The 15,972-nt window shown below is 33.3% G+C and overlaps 2 protein-coding genes across 4 annotated transcripts in view; one reads left to right on the forward strand and one right to left on the reverse strand.

Annotated features, from left to right (window-relative positions):
• Positions 1–15,972, forward strand: part of LOC115887487 (putative uncharacterized protein DDB_G0291812) — a 43,507-nt gene that overhangs the window by 2,187 nt on the left and 25,348 nt on the right. The window lies entirely within an intron of this gene.
• LOC115887488 lies at positions 3,234–13,810 on the reverse strand. 3 transcript variants are annotated; one of them, XM_030906944.1, is made up of 9 exons: positions 13,453–13,648; positions 9,202–9,270; positions 8,951–9,143; positions 8,250–8,402; positions 8,055–8,193; positions 7,019–7,179; positions 3,884–3,939; positions 3,747–3,824; positions 3,283–3,505 (listed from the first exon to the last, which is right to left on the reverse strand). In XM_030906944.1, exons 3-9 carry the CDS (start codon positions 9,058–9,060, stop codon positions 3,303–3,305), a joined length of 900 nt encoding a protein of 299 aa, XP_030762804.1. In that variant the 5' UTR covers positions 9,061–9,143; positions 9,202–9,270; positions 13,453–13,648; the 3' UTR covers positions 3,283–3,302. The 3 variants fall into 3 exon arrangements, with proteins under 3 accessions (XP_030762802.1, XP_030762803.1, XP_030762804.1); XM_030906942.1 differs by having other exon boundaries at positions 3,234–3,505; positions 8,951–9,270; positions 13,453–13,810; XM_030906943.1 differs by lacking the exon at positions 7,019–7,179 and having other exon boundaries at positions 3,234–3,505; positions 8,131–8,193; positions 8,951–9,270; positions 13,453–13,810.

Here is a 15,972-nt window from a genome sequence, read left to right on the forward strand (position 1 = left end):
TGGAACTTCAGTGTTGTTTTAATTGTAAAATGTGAACGGTGTATTTGGATTAATTTTAATTGTATTTGTCTGATGATGCTCGTATATGAGCGAAACACGTGTAGCAGTTAACATTGTATAAACGTTGAGACCGAGACTTTGAGTCTTTTTTCTACTTTTTTAATTTGAACCAGGTCTCTTTGAGAAAAATGGATGCCTTCTTTAAATTTTAATTTTTTTAAAATTAATAATTTAAGAGTTATCAACAGAAAAATTGATTTTTTATTTGGGACACCCTCTATATTTTTAATTAATTGAAAAGAATTCAAAATTACTTTTCCAAAAATATAGCACACTTGATATTTTGTTATAATCCCCTTCGAAATACAGAATTTTAAAAAGTTCGCCACTTTTAACTAGTAGGCTTTGGACCCCTTATTGATGATATGCCCTTAATGGAACTCGAAAACATATTTTTCCAGCAAGACGACGCACCGCCTTTGAACGCTGAAGTTATCAGCAAAATTTTGCAGCCAATTTCAAGAATAATTGGATAGCTAACCCAGATCCTAGCCGTTGGCCGTCGAGGCCGCCTGACTTAGTGCCCATGGATCTAATCCTATGGATATTTGCGGAAGAATAAAGGTTCCTTATTCTTCCGTATAATCTAGACAAGAATTAAAAATACCGTATGATCGAAAAAAAATGGCGTCCAGTTGGCTGGGAAATGAAGATCGCTGTCATTTTAAATGTAAATTTATATGGGAAATGTCATCGATCGTCATTTCCCAGCCAACTGGACGCCGTTTTTTCTCGATCATACGGTACTTAGCAGTTATGATAGGGTATCTTTCACCCCCACTGAGTTAATGAATTCCGCGAGAAATGTTCAAAAACTGCCCCGTCTGTCCATAACAGAAGACGGTCGATATGTCGAACACCTGTAGCAAAATCTCATGTCTTGATTTGCTATTTATTTTTATTGTTATTAGATATAGTTTAAATGTGTTGATGTGTGTTAAATATATTTTAAATTGTTAGAAAATTCTGCATCTCTCATAGCAAATATTATTTTCGTTTTAATTGACGCTCACAGCTAGAATTTTTTTTGCATTACAGCCGGTGCCGTTCAAAGCCTACTTATTTAAAGCAGGCGAATTTTTATATACTCTATATCTCGAAGAGGAATCGAGCAAAATATCAAGTGTGTTATATTTTTGGAAAGGTAATTTTAAATTCTTTTCAATAAATTAAAAATATGCAATATGTCCCATATAAAAAATTAAATTTTCTGTTGACAATTCTCAATTATTAATTTTAAAAAAATTATACTTAAACTATTAAATTCTACGTAAAAAGGTGCTTTGGAAATGTTTTCATAAAAATACAAAATTTTCCATAGCAAAAAAGTTACAGCGATTTGTTAAAAATGCATATTTTTGAAAAACACCCCGTAACTCCGAAACGGTAACAGATATCAATGTGCGGTTTTCACCATCATGTTTTTGACAAAAATTGAGCTCCAGACACCGATATTAGTTTTTGTCTATCTCCTATAGAAAAGGGTGTTTCCATTTAAAAGCGTCGAATTTGACCCACCCTGTACATTACTTTTTAGAATTAATTCTTGTGCTAACTTTTAAGCCAGAGAAATAAACTTTACTAAAAAATTTGACTGCTTCCTTAAATATATACAGGGGTATCAAAAATTTCTGGTGTATTTTAAATATTTATTTTACATAAAAACTTCGTTATTTCAAATGCAACTCTATGTATTTTTTTAAATAAGTCGAAGCAAGAAAGAGTTAAATGCTCTTTCAAACTATATTAGGGTTTCCTATACCTATCTGGCTCAGATTTGGAATAAAAAGCGATTTTTCAATAAAATAGCAATCAAGATGGCTGGTGTCGCCATGGCAATTTTCTAGTGACAGTTAGTAACTATTTTCAAAATCGACATTACTTTATGGACTTTAAATTTATAACAGCATACTTTTGTTTAATTTATCTACAATAGTTCAATAAGTAAGTATTTATTATTTTATTAAGAAAAACGAAGAAGTATATAGTTCTTTGATTTATGTTAGGATGACTTGTAGATATATTGAATTTTCTATAAAAGACCCAATTAAGGCAAATTCATTTTCTTCACTTCCAACGACAGGTTTCTGCCTAATTTTTCATATACCACACTATCAGCTCTGCGAAATAGGAAAAGTAGTTTTTCAAAGGAACAGTTGTCAAGAAAATCCCTATTTCAATATCTTTGAGCATAAACCCTTTAGGCCAACAAGCAATTTTCCTCACAAAATAAAATCACTAGTAACATATCAATTCCTTCCGCCAGCATATACCGCTTCATTTTGCTTCACATTTGCTATCCTTCATGCGCGGATTTCAAGTTCCAGAGCTTACGCCCTGGGCTACTCAGAACGGTTCTGAAAGGAGCTGTGCGCGTTAGTCTGGTGCCTCCATATGGCGCGGAACAGTTCTGAACGTTATGACTCAATTGAATGGAATGAGAGTATCGCGTTCTTGAACCATCGAGGCGAATGGAAAGGTATACACCACATGCCAATACAAAGGCATACACATGCGGGTGTTTTTACGACTAGTTTCGTTTCCCATTTTTTCATTTTTTTCATTGGATTCTCAATAATTTCCTCTAATCTAAAGGGGATTAATATGCAGAATCATTAGGAAGAAGCAGTTAACAATATGGAGAAGTGTTTCTTAACTCAATGGAGAAGAATTGTAAACTCGATTAACAGCGACCACCAAAAAGTAAAGAGGCAACAAAGCAATGCGATTTTTGAATGTCCGGAGTGCGGTAGGCAAATAACATCACGTATCGGGCTTTTCAGTCACAGAAAAGCTCATGAAAGAAAACGCCTTGCGTGACCATCTTTTGATGCGTGTCGAATACTCGTCAGCGAGTAATGGCAGTATGTATGTATGTATGTATGTATCTGCTGATGATGCTAATATAGTTAGAGAAACGCGCGTTCGGTGTTGAAAATAAAGTTTTTTTTGGAATGTTGTGTGTTTTATTTTGCTTGTACACATAATACAAAGGAATATTATAAAATGAAGAAGTAATACAAAATAAATAGAGAAGCACAACCAACTCATTCAAATTCACATTTTACAAGTACTTAGTAACCTTTCTTAGTATTTTTATTCATTACTAAGTATTAAAAGTGTCTCATGTATTTTTATTAAAAAATGAAATACAATAAAAACAATAATTTGAATATATACAACTTTATTAGTTAATCAAATTCACAAAAATAGTTTTTATAATTTTCTTCAATAAGATCAAATTACAGAAGTTTTTCTTCTGAATCTAGTTCAGAGATATCATTCTGAATAGAGATCTGAGTATCTGGACATTCTGAAGGTGGGATGTCTTCAATGGTACTCTCACTTTTCTGTAGTTTTATCACGAGTTTTCCTTCTTGGAAATTATCTTCTTCATTGTAAGAATTTTCGATATCTTGTTCAATACTTTCTTCATCCGTTTCGTCTAGTAAATAAAAATTTTAATGTTTTTTTACATACAAATGACATATGTTTGTAACTACCATGAACTTTATATATGAAAAAAAAACGGGATCAAGTAAACTTAGAAATGAGGATCTATGACACTCATCATAAAGTAAACTAATATATTAGTAATTCTTTTTAACGCAGATCCCTATGCAAATGATTATAAGTCAACAGGTTGGTTATGAAAAGGTTATGCAATAGTTATTTAAAAAATATACCTTCATTTGTTTCGTCGCTATTTAGTTCATCAGCATTATCTTTCTTTTCATTCTTTTTTCTTTTAATTGCTAGCATACCTATAAAAAGCAAAAATTAATAAATAAAGTAGAGATGGGCATATATTATTTTGAATTACATTTGATTGTTTGGAAAAGCACATTTCTGCTTTTAGGTTTTCTTTTGGACATCATCCTAAAAATAAATACATTAATCTGTAGTTTTTTTATATATTGCGTCTCAAAACTGGTTTACTCCTATAACTTTTTTATTTTTTCAAATAAAAGAATGAGATTGGATATTATATGACAAATTAGAATTGATTGACGTATTCAATACTTTTCGGTCACTTCCTGTTTCACCGGAAATGACTACAACTTTTGATTTTTAAATAGCACCCACCGTATTTTTTATTTTATTCGATAGAATAACACTCTAAATAAAATGACGTATCACATGTCAACATTTTCGCTTAAAAAATCCGTATCTTAAATTGCAATCTAGAATGCTATGTTTCACCGGAAATGACTACAACTTTTGATTTTTAAATGGCACCCTCGATATTTTTTTAGTTTATTCGATAGAAAATGACACTCTGGATAGAATGATATTCGCTTAAAAAACAACGTATTTAAAATTTAAATCTAGACTGCCATGACTGTGCTAAAACACTAATAATTTTTAATCAAGGAGCCTTGGAAAAATAGATTTGATCGTCTAATGTGTTTAGTGAATTATCATGGCCGGTTAAAAGAATAGTATTTTTGATAATATCTCTTTTTTTTCAAATGGAACAAGGGTGGCTCATTAGCATATCTGGAAAACAACATTTTTTTTATGATTAATTTGGTACCACACACTTGGCATTTCGAGTCAAATTGTCTTTCTGAACCGCATATTACAATTTCAAATAAACCATATGCAAAAATATTAAAAGTTGACATATGATACGTCATTCTATTCAGAGTGGCATTTTCTATCGAATAAAGAAAAAAAAACGAAGTCATTTAAGAATCAAAAATTGTCCGGTGAATCATGATCATTTCGGGTGAAATAGGAAGTGACCAAAAACAATTGAATACGTCAATCAATCCTAATGTATGTTATACAGGGTGGCTCATCGAAAACGTTCCGCAAGGCATAACGGCCAGGGTAATTTTTTTTCAGAAAATTCAAAAACACGTCAATTTTGTTTGTGAGGGGGACAACTTTTGCCCCAAAAATGATTGCAAAATCTTCAACCCTCTAAGCGGGGGTGTCATCCCCCAATTTTTTTTCAAATGGGAAGGGGGGTCAAGTGGTACCGCAATGAAAAGGACTTTCTATTCTCTATACTTTCCCGTTTCGTTTTTGAAAATCGGTCGAGTCATTGAGAAAATATGAAGGATTGAAATTTGAAAAGTTTATTTAAACATTTATCAGAGTAAATGATAAGGATAAATTCCTTGGACCATTTTGCTGTTTTTTCTTATTATTTCTAGATGTTTATGCATTTTTTCACTTGCCACAAGGTTGAACGATCAGATGCGGTAGTTGCTAGATAGCTGTTTTGTGATTTGTGCGTTGAAGTTCTTCTCAATATCGTTAAACTTTTTAGCAATTATGGTGTATTCACTTGCATAAAAAGTGGAAATAATCGAACTTTATTTTAAAAATAATGAATGTATCGGGTTGCGCAGATGTTCAATGAAGGCTATCCTGACAAACACCTTTATGGCAAAATTGTTCTCTAGTTCCACCCTTACAAAATTTAGTTGGTACAAGAACTCAACGAAGACGATTTTGATTGTCGCTTGCAATTTTGTGAAACTATGAATGAACGAGTGGCGAATGATAATAATTTCCTATTTAATGTGTGTTTTTCGGATGAGTGTACTTTCTTTTTGAACGATGTAGTTAATCGGCACAACTGTCGGTACTGGGCCGAGAACAACCCTAGGGTTTTTCACGAGGTGCACACACAAAACCCTCAGAAATTGAACGTGTGGGCTGGTATTTTTGGAAATTCCATTGTGGGTCAGTTTAACGATATTGAGAAGAACTTCAACGTACAAGTCACAGAACAGCTATCTAGCAACTACCGCACCTGATCGTTCAACATTGTGGCAAGTGAAAAAATGCGTAACCATCTAGAAATAATAAGAAAAAACAGAAAATTGGTCGAAGAAATTTATCCTTATCATTTACTCTGATAAATGTTTAAATAAACTTTTTAAATTTCAATCCTTCATATTTTCTCAATGACTCGACCGATTTTCAAAAACGAAGCGGGGAAATATAGAGAATAGAAAGCTCTTTTCATTGTTGTGCCACTTGACCCCCCTACCCATTTCAAAAAAGTTGGGGGATGACAGCCCCGCTTAGAGGGTTGAAGATTTTGCAATCATTTTTGGGGCAAAAGTTGTCCCTCTCACAAACAAAATTGACGTGTTTTTGGATTTTTTGAAAAAAGGAATACTCTGGCCGTTATGCATTGCGGAACGTTTTCGATGGGCCACCCTGTATACTAACACATCAAATTTGGTTTTTTTATCTGAAAAAATAAAAAAGTTACAGGGGTGAGAGGTTACTTTTGAGACGCACCCGGCATAACTAAGTAGATATTATATGTTCACCAAGAATAAGTTGTTAAATCTTAAAACTCTAAAGTAATTACAATTTCGTCACAATTATTCTATTTAACAACTTATTCACAGGAACGACGCGTAAAGTACCATCAACACACAACGTTTTACCTGTCAGTTAAAACGGAGTACCGTGTCTAAAGAACTAACGACAATTCTGGTAGACGGTCTTCCGTCTTGGCTCCAACTGTCATGTAACACGGATTAAAGACTACCCTATACACTTCAATTTTTACCTGTCCTATCAGTTATAGCATTGCGTTTAGTGAAGTTCAAAAAAAGTGGATATTTACTAAAAGTATATTAATTTATAGTTTAAATTTCGTTTGTGAACACGGCACAGCTAATTTTGAAAATAATATTCGTTTAATAATAATCATAAAATATCTGTTAGGGCTCCTTATTAAACATGCTGTAATATATCCACACAGATATCCATGTTATTTTTTGTAAATTTACATATATTTTTTCAGTGTATCCAAACCAATAGTTTTGTTGTAAAACCTGAGATTAAAACTGAACGATCCTGTAACTTCTCTAAACGGTCTTCCATCTTATTTCGGTTCAAGTAAAATGGTCCCTTAAGTCACCCGGTAAGACGGACAGGTAAAATGGTATGTGTAGACGGCGCTTAAGATTTGATACTTAACTCGTCTTCTCTAATTTTCATTTCGTTTCTCAAAATTTTATAGTAAAATGCAGAATCAGTACGCCTATCGAACAGAGCAAATTCTATGGCGTTTTCCGAGAACATGGAATACTTTTCTTCTTTGCTTTTTTCCAACCAGTGAGAAAACCATTTTAATAAAACCTTAAAACATAAAAATATATTGTATGTCCCTAAGACAAGGATTGTATTTACAAGAGGAAACATTTTTTATTATTGGCATTTTGAAAAAAATGCATTCTTCAGAAAAATGTTTGCTTGTTCTAAAATGCTTAATCCCGATTATACTTATCCAAATTTCCATACCGTTTTAGAAAAAATTAAAAATGAATGATGTGAAAATACAGGGTGGGTTTTCTACGATGTTCTCTATTGGTATTATGGAAACTCCTGGAGACAGAGAGTCGGTCAAATGGGGAAAGAATTTCAGTTTTGTAGGATCATAAATATGCGTCTTTCAGATTTTTGAAAAGTTCATGGCTTACTAGATATTTCGAAAAAAACAATTTCGACTATTTTAAAAATGGTCCCTAGTTCAATTATAATTTATTTTAGACAACAATTTTTCAGATAAAAGTTGTAGATAATCATATCTTTAATGAGATTGTGTTCTCCGTTTTTTCTAAAGCCTGTCATTTTTGACATATGATACAAACATGTTTTTTTTAAATAGAAACTATAGTTGACCATGACTTCATAAAAAGCGCTATTTTTTCAGCTTTTCAGCGATATAAGTTATAATATGCTTTTTTCGAAAAATTACTGAGTTATAGCCAATTGCCTTACTGTAACTAAATGAACTTAACCAATTTAATTTGCATTGAAGCATCACATGAAAACATATTTAATCAAAAAAGTTTTTGGCTAAAATTGTTTTGCTCTTTCTGAGTGCGTCCATGCGAAGAAATAGTAATCCAAAATCCAACTAACTACTTTTTTAGAATTGAATTGTTATATTTGTACAAAGTATATCTGAACTGAAATTGCCAATAAAATCAAGAAAATTATAAACTACTCACTGATTCGTATAAATTACTAACAAACCAAACCACTAAAACCGAAATTACTACAGCCTGGCAAAGTTTAAAATCATACCATAGTCTTTTCATTGGAGTAAGCATCAAACGCAAAGGAATTATTATAATATACATTACAATCCTGAAAAGAAAATAATTTTAGAATCAAGAAATTTTAACAGAAAAATATAATTTTACCAGACTAGATGATCAAAAAGAAACACTCCTTTTATACATTTGTTAGGCCACGTATCTATTTCTGTCAATAGACAGAAAACTACCCTTATTAGTTCAGTCAGAATCTCAGCACCACTAATAAAAACAGCTAAAACTAAAGGCATTTCTATTTTTCTGAAAAAAAATTGATCATCGTTAAAAATGTATACTTAATTATTAATATTTTTGCTATATAATCCATAAGTATTTCCATAGTATAAGGAAACGAGTAGCTCCACTGTCCCAAATATTTTCTGCCAGCCGACAAAATTCGGCAGATTGTTGGCAGCCTGTAGATCCGTCAGTTGGCCTACGAAGTTTAAGGCCCAGCGCCAACGGTGCGACTATTTTGAACCAAAAGTTGCAAACTAGTTTACTAGTTAGTTACAATCAGTTTTCAACTAGAATGAAACTCTTAAAGGCACACGGATGCATTACACGTCATTTTGAATCAGTTTCAATCAATTGATGTAACAGTTCAACTCATTCGGAAACTTTCGCAACAATTCGGATATATCTGTAGTTGCCAGTAATCGCGCATCGCGAATCGCGAGAACAAGATCATAGAATGCGACGGAAAAAGAACAAAGGATTTGACTATAAGTGAAGCTACTAGTTTTCTTATACTATATTATTTTCCCAATAGGACAACCTGTATCATTCTAAACATTTACTTTACTCACCCGCTAGAATAATATATCGTGTATATAGTAAACATTAGAAAATATCTCAATACTGATTCCGATTTGTCCAATCTCGTGATCTGGTACAACAGCATATGGAGATAAAACATGCTTAAAACTAGGATTCCTACTGAAATGTCAGCAGGTGCATTTGAAAACGGTTGTAGAAATTTGCTTTTCCAATTGAACACGTCTAGATGGTATTTAAGAACTAGCTTCAAGAAATAGGAAAAGAAGAAGATGTACGTTACCAGCAACCAGAGGCTGTTGGTCAGTCTGGAGCAAATATGCGGTTTGTAGTCATTTCTTCTCAGGATCTTCTGTAAAAAAATAAGAATTATATTAATAACTCAACTTAACTGTTTACAAATAACTTTAAACATGTTTGTGTCTTCATAATAACAAAATATCGCTATTATTATAAAATTAGTAGTTCAAAAATGTTAAAAAATATACAGAGTCGTCCAGTATTTCCAGCTGAGCTTTAACAGTCGATAAAAGCTTATTTTAAGAAGAAAAAATAAAATTCTAACAAAAATGTCTTAAAAAGAGTTTTTCTATCATTTGCTCATATTTTTTGCAGTTAAACTGGTTCAATCAGCATACAGAGTATACGTAAATTCATATTTAGGCATTTTAAAAAAATTACTTTTGTAGAAGCGGAATTTTTAGTTCTTAACTCAACAGAGAGGCGGGAATATATTTGATACCAATTAAACTTTTGGTTACGTAATCGAGGGCGCAATTTTTAAATTCATTTGCAGTTGCCAACCATGGATATATTCGGCGCCGGGCTGTCTAACTGGAATTTAAATTTCCCGCTGGGGATTCAGGTGGTAGAAAGGCTGGTAATTCTGCTGTAAAAAATATTAAGTTACACATTTATTTATTTATTTTGGTATATTCCAAGTATATTTTTTGTTATTTATTTCCTGACATTGTCATTCGTTTTGACATATCGTTTACTTATCGAACAACAATTTGAATTGATAAAAACCATTCTTTATTTGAATAATAACAGGATTTTCTGGAGTTAGTGTATTTCAAAAACCATCATATTTTTAACTATGTAATAAACATAAATCGTTTAAAAAAAATAAAAATTTATTCAATACTTTAAATACAAGTAATGAACACATTAAATCAATGGACAAAAACTGATAAATTTGCCTCGATTAAGTGAACTGTATGGTTCTGTTTACTATAGCGAATCTAATTAGTTATGCAAAATGATTACTTCAATTAAAATAAATGATAATATCTAACACACTTCATACACAGAGAAAACTATTCAGTTACTATCAAAAACTATTTACTTCAATAGCCAATACTGTCATAGCCAACTTTAAGAAAAGATTCAAATACATGATGTCAATCTGAGACGCTATATGCAAATTGAATAGTCAGAAATTGAACGTAAAATAAAAAATATTACTAGCCAGTTCGAAACTAAAATATAAACTTCTATTATAGCTTCACACACATGAGGAATAATAATTAACCTTACAGGTTGTTTATATATTTTAAATAAGTATCCCACACTGATGTATAAAGAATCTCCACTACCTAAAAATCTTAGAGTTAAAGCATAGTTGACACAGTGTTGTATTATTTATTCGAATGTCTTTTCTATCTACTAGTTTGTTGTACATTACTTTAGTTTTTGCTAAATTCATCTTAAGACCTACTACTACTACTGCCATTACTCGCTGACGAGTGACATGCATCAGAAGATCGCAAGGCGTTTTCTTCATGAGCTTTTCTGTGACTGAAAAGCCCGATACGTGATGTTATCTCTCTTCCGCACTCCGGACAATCAAAAATCTCATTGCTTTTTGGTTGTGGTTGTTAACTGTGTTTACAATTCTTCTCCATTGAGTTCTATTGTGAGCTGTTTCTTCCCACCCATTCTGCATATTAATCCCCTTTAAGTTTTCGTGGAAAATGTCCCTGTACCTTTTGAGTTGTCCACCCGGCCTTCTCTTGCCGTCTACAAGCTCACCGTAAAGCAGAGATTTTGGTATGCGGTTTTCTTGCATTCTGCATACGTGACCAGCCCATCTTAAGCGGGATTTTGTAACCATGACTCCAATACTCTCGCAGTTAGCTTTTTCAAGGACCGACACGTTTAAGACATGATGGAACCATCGGACTCTTAAAAATTGTCTAAGGCGTCTCTGTTGCAATATGTTTAATGCGTTCATGTATCGGCGGTACGGCACACAGTGGTTCAGATTGCCAAAAAGTGGCGCATAGGATATTTTTAATTTTATTACAAATTCTAGACTTATTAGGTTTAATCGCGGATTTATTAACATGACAAAGATAGTCCAAAGAATAAACAAAATATATTTCAGACTATGTTTTTTTAGTATAAAAATATTAAAAAAGGGGGATTTTCTATGAATTTAATTCAAAAATTATAGTTTTTAAAAAGGTTTGAAAAATGCTTCGAACCTAGTCAAAAAAAGAATACCCATTAGGTTACCTATCTGGTCTAAATTACAGGAAAAAACATAAATTGCAATATGCGTTAAATGGAGTCTTCAAACTCATTTTCTTCATGACATGATTCACCACCACTTTCTTCTAGTTCTTCTTCACTATCTGATTGACAATAATATTCTGTTGCCATATGAATGTCATCTGCGGGTAAATCTTCACCTATTTTTAGTGGAGACTACTTTCTCTGGAAATTCAAACCCTAGTTGGACTGCTTTTCCCGTCTTATTGTTATGTTCCTTCCTTAAATTAGAAACCAGATTCCGAGGTGTAAGAATCTCTAATTTCTAGAAATAAATTGATTTTTAATCTTTGCCATTAATTAAAAGCATTAATGCAATATTTGCAGCATTATGTAGATAAAAAAACATGTTTTTTTCTGTAAGACTTTATAAATTAATTCCTTTGGTCTCTTATTTTTTGGGACTTGGACAATTCTGAAAAAAAAATTCTTCTTGAAGGGCCAGGGTCATCAAAAGATTGATTCTCTTCCATTTGAAGTAAATTTTTATTCAGCCAGAGACAATTGTTGGAAATAAAACTGCTCCAAGTATAACTACATTTCCTCCACTTTTCTGACCATTTATAAACAAAATTTTCAATTTGCTTATTTTTCGATAATATGTTAGGAAATTATCACACAAAAATGAAATAATTTCATCAATAATATCCGCTTCTGACCTATTATATTATTAAAACCCATTTTCAAAAACCGCTCACATATTGATATGCGGCTTATTGTTCCTAAAAATAAAAGGAATAGAGTACGGGAGGAACATGTGAGTCTCTGTAGTTACACTTTTACCACTCCAGAGTTATTCAAAAAATATTAGTATAATAATTTAAGAAATTATCCATGGAACAAAAATCAGACTACTAGTCAATTTAAAATTTTAATTTATATATCATCTACCTCGGGGTCTCTTGGGGTAAGATACTTGTGGTAAATTAAACTTGGTATAATACCGTTTCAAAAATTATAAAATACAGAAGCGGAGATCTGCAGAGTTCTAAAGGTACGCAATTTCAAAGTTTAATTTTTTTCAGAAGAACGCTCTGCTATGTTTGTGGTAACCACTAGCTTCATAAAAAAATATTTAAGTTAATAAAATTCTCTTAAAAAGTACTTACCTTGATCTTCAAAATCCATTATAATTAAATTTATTTCCAAGTCTCTGAACTAAGAACCAAAATATATTAGCAACACAAAACCATTAACAGCAAATAACTGATATATTTAAACTACAAAATCTAACGAAAACAACATTCCTGTACGCTTTTTTATTACGATTAAAAAGTGGATCGTGATAAATTTGAATAAACGGACCCATCATCTGTTGAAAATAATATCATTGTTGAAATTTTCGAAATTTTTTTCTTGATCCCTATGCGTCGATTTTATTGAATCTGCACCAATGTGCGGCACCCAGGTTTCGCGCCCATATAACATGGTGGGGATTATAATTGCTCGGTACACTGCAAGTTTCGTTTTTGTACTCAAGTTATGATTGTAGAAAACCCTGTCTTTTAATTTCCAGAATGCTCTTGAGGCACTGCTAATCCTGTGCTGAAGTTCAGAGTCAATATTGGCCTTTTCCGAAATCAAACCTATATACATCTTAAGACCTACTTTATTGCTGGCTGTATTTCGTTAGTTAATTTGTGCTTGTAGTTATTCAGAACTTTGGGCGATTAGGACTAGGTCATCAGGGAATCTTAGATTGTTAAGGCACTATTCCCGATCCCGGTATTATCCACTATCTATTCCCGATCCCGGTATTATTTTGAATAGAAGAAATCAATTAAAATAGAAGATAAGAACTTTTCAAGCTTAAATATTTTATTTTTTAAATGTTTTAATCAGAACTCAGATGTTTAAAAAAGTTTTGTTGTTTGAATTTGGGATTTGAATGATTTACTAACACAATATTTTTCTCCGTGTACATCTATGTTTACATCACTCCGAGACCGCTTAAGTAATAACATCCAAACGTACTTACGTTAAAAGATACGTCAAATGCCAAGTGAAAAACAGACCAAATGAGGAAGATCCACAGCGCGCCGTTCCACACGCCGCTGTTTATTTTGATGCCGATTAGGTCGCTAATTGCGCGGGGCACAGGGGTCAATTCGAAAGCGAGCATTTCGTAAACGGTCTGCGACATTGTTTCGGTGTCGCACCATTATCTGTGCGATGGGAACTATTCGAAAAAATATCAGTCCCAGTCGCCGGAGTCTAATTTTAGCCGGTATTTTCCTTCTATATTTATCGTAAAATCAGCAGAGACAGAGCGCGCTACCAACATGAAACGATTGTATCAGAACCGATCGATAATGTAATACGTGGAAAGTTGACAGATGACGCGACATAAAGCAAAAGGAATTGTCATTTTTGTCTCGTGGAAAAGTCTGATTATACAGGGTTTTTCACACAAACCGTTCATTACAGGCGGATTTTTATTTGTAATTAGCAAATGCAAGACCAAAACCAAGACTCGCTTGGTGTTGGTCTTCCAGTCGAATAGTCTTAGTCTTGTAGATTGTATGGAAGGGGGGAAGTTAATCATCTCGCCTTTATAGATCTATTGTGTCCCCCTTTGTTGAGTTATAACTAATGAGTTATAATAATATATATCCCTAATATCCCTGAGTCTGTATAATGATACAGACTCAGGGATTTAACAAAAGCCACTATCTGAGACAGGTTTTACAGAGGTTAGTTCCCCATCTCTGATACCAATCGTACCAAAGTTTATTGCATGAATGGTTGTCGTCTCCGTGCATACAGTGATGAAACACATACTAGTGTTTCTCCATTTTCCCCCCAGAATCTGTATTCGCGCTTTTTTTAGCTTCAATCTACTGAGTTGTTCATTGAGGAGACAGTATCCTGTTATAAAAACCCGTGACAATCCAAAGATTATTCTTACTTAAATCAAGGAAAGTCTTTGATTTTTCTCGTTGGCTGAATCTCGTAATTGAGTGTCTTAGACCATTGGAAGATTCCTATTCCAGATTAGGAAGTCTTCCTCCAGCAGAACGGTTCTGGTCCAGTTAGTGGAATGTTCGCTCCTTTTCTAGCTATAGGTTATTTTATTTTTCATTACCTTTTATCCCTTGATGGGCTGGCACCCAGAATAGGAGGAGATTATTTTCTTTGCCTAATCGTGTTCAGCTTCTCTAAGCATTCTTTGGTCAACTTCGAATTGATGGTGACTGAGTTGATCTCTCTTAAGGTTCCTTGACTATCGGATAAGATGTAGAATGTTTAGGAGGGGAGTTAGTCACCGCGACCTTACAGATCTATTGTGTGTTCCCCTTTCCTGAGTCATAACGAGTTATAACTCATCATACAGTCTCAAGGCTTTAACAAAAGCCAGTATCTGAGACGGCTCGACAGAGGCCAGCTCTCATTACATTCTACATCGGATAAGATGGCTATTTCCTGTTTTCGATAAATCGTACGCATTTTTTCTTAATAAACTTAATTATTAATTATTTATTTTTTCGTGTTAGCGGACTTCATATTAATATATACAGGTCGACGTCTCCCAAGGCGTGTTCACCGAACACACAAATTGTTTATAAACGGTTTGCATGATCGGTGTGTCATCAAATGCACGCAAACGTGCGCAAATGTTTACAAACGTTTGTCAGGGTTTCGCTTACGATTGCCAGATTGTTATAGCTGAATTTCGGAAGGGCAAATAAAAGAGAGTAAGAAAAACGGCCAAACTCTAAAAAGTACATATCACCACCCCACCACCCCCTTCCACATTTGCGGGAACAGGGTGTGGAAACTATATTAAAACAAATAATAGTCAAAACATGTTTTATTCACACAAGACGAAACAACATAAACGAAGGTAGTTTCCTATATATAATTTATACAGAGAAGACCAGGCTACTAGTAACATAGGAAGTTGCCGGACGAATTTACGTTTACCCGTTTTGCGTTCGTACTCGAGAGTCGAGAGTCACTGCCGGCTAGTCGGCTGGTCAGGCAGTACGCAGTTGCAGTTGTGCTTGGACGGGTCGGTCGTGACAGACTAGGAATATGACGCGAGGAGTGCCGTGTATTTATTATTTTCATTTTAAGTGTTTACCTTCACTGAAGGTAACATTTAAAATAAACATACTTAAATATTTATTATTTGAGTATGTTTACAAGCCAAAACTAAAAATAAATAAATTCTCTAAACCCAAAAAAAACTATAATATTACTCTAAATAAAAAAAAGTTATAACAAGTGTTCAAAAAGACCACCTTCTTGTGCTAGACAGAAGCCTAGGCGGTCGTAAAATCCCCGTCTGACATTGGCTAACATATTAGGGCTAATAGTTTGGAAAGCCTCTCGTATTTTTACTTGAAGCTCATCCAGATTATTAGCCATATTATGACCATACACTTTGGATTTTACATAACCCCACAAAAAGAAATCATTGGGAGAAAGATCTGGTGATCTAGCGGGCCACAAAATAGTTCCATGTCCACTAATTAAATGGTTGGGAAAAGTATTG

Source organism: Sitophilus oryzae, unplaced genomic scaffold (assembly GCF_002938485.1).
Source record: "Sitophilus oryzae breed Bouriz unplaced genomic scaffold, Soryzae_2.0 scaffold_576_pilon_pilon, whole genome shotgun sequence".
Classification (NCBI taxonomy): Eukaryota; Metazoa; Arthropoda; class Insecta; order Coleoptera; family Curculionidae; genus Sitophilus; species Sitophilus oryzae.

Excerpts from the sequence above, each read along its gene's own strand:
- LOC115887488 (XM_030906942.1), bottom strand. The coding sequence starts at position 13,617 with ATGTCGCAGACCGTTTACGAAATGCTCGCTTTCGAATTGACCCCTGTG. Across the intron at positions 9,271-13,452 it reads CATTTGACGTATCTTTTAAC|AAGATCCTGAGAAGAAATGA; the intron begins GTAAGTACGTTT and ends ATTTTTTTACAG. Across the intron at positions 7,180-8,054 it reads TTAGTAATTTATACGAATCA|GTTTTATTAAAATGGTTTTC; the intron begins GTGAGTAGTTTA and ends TTATGTTTTAAG.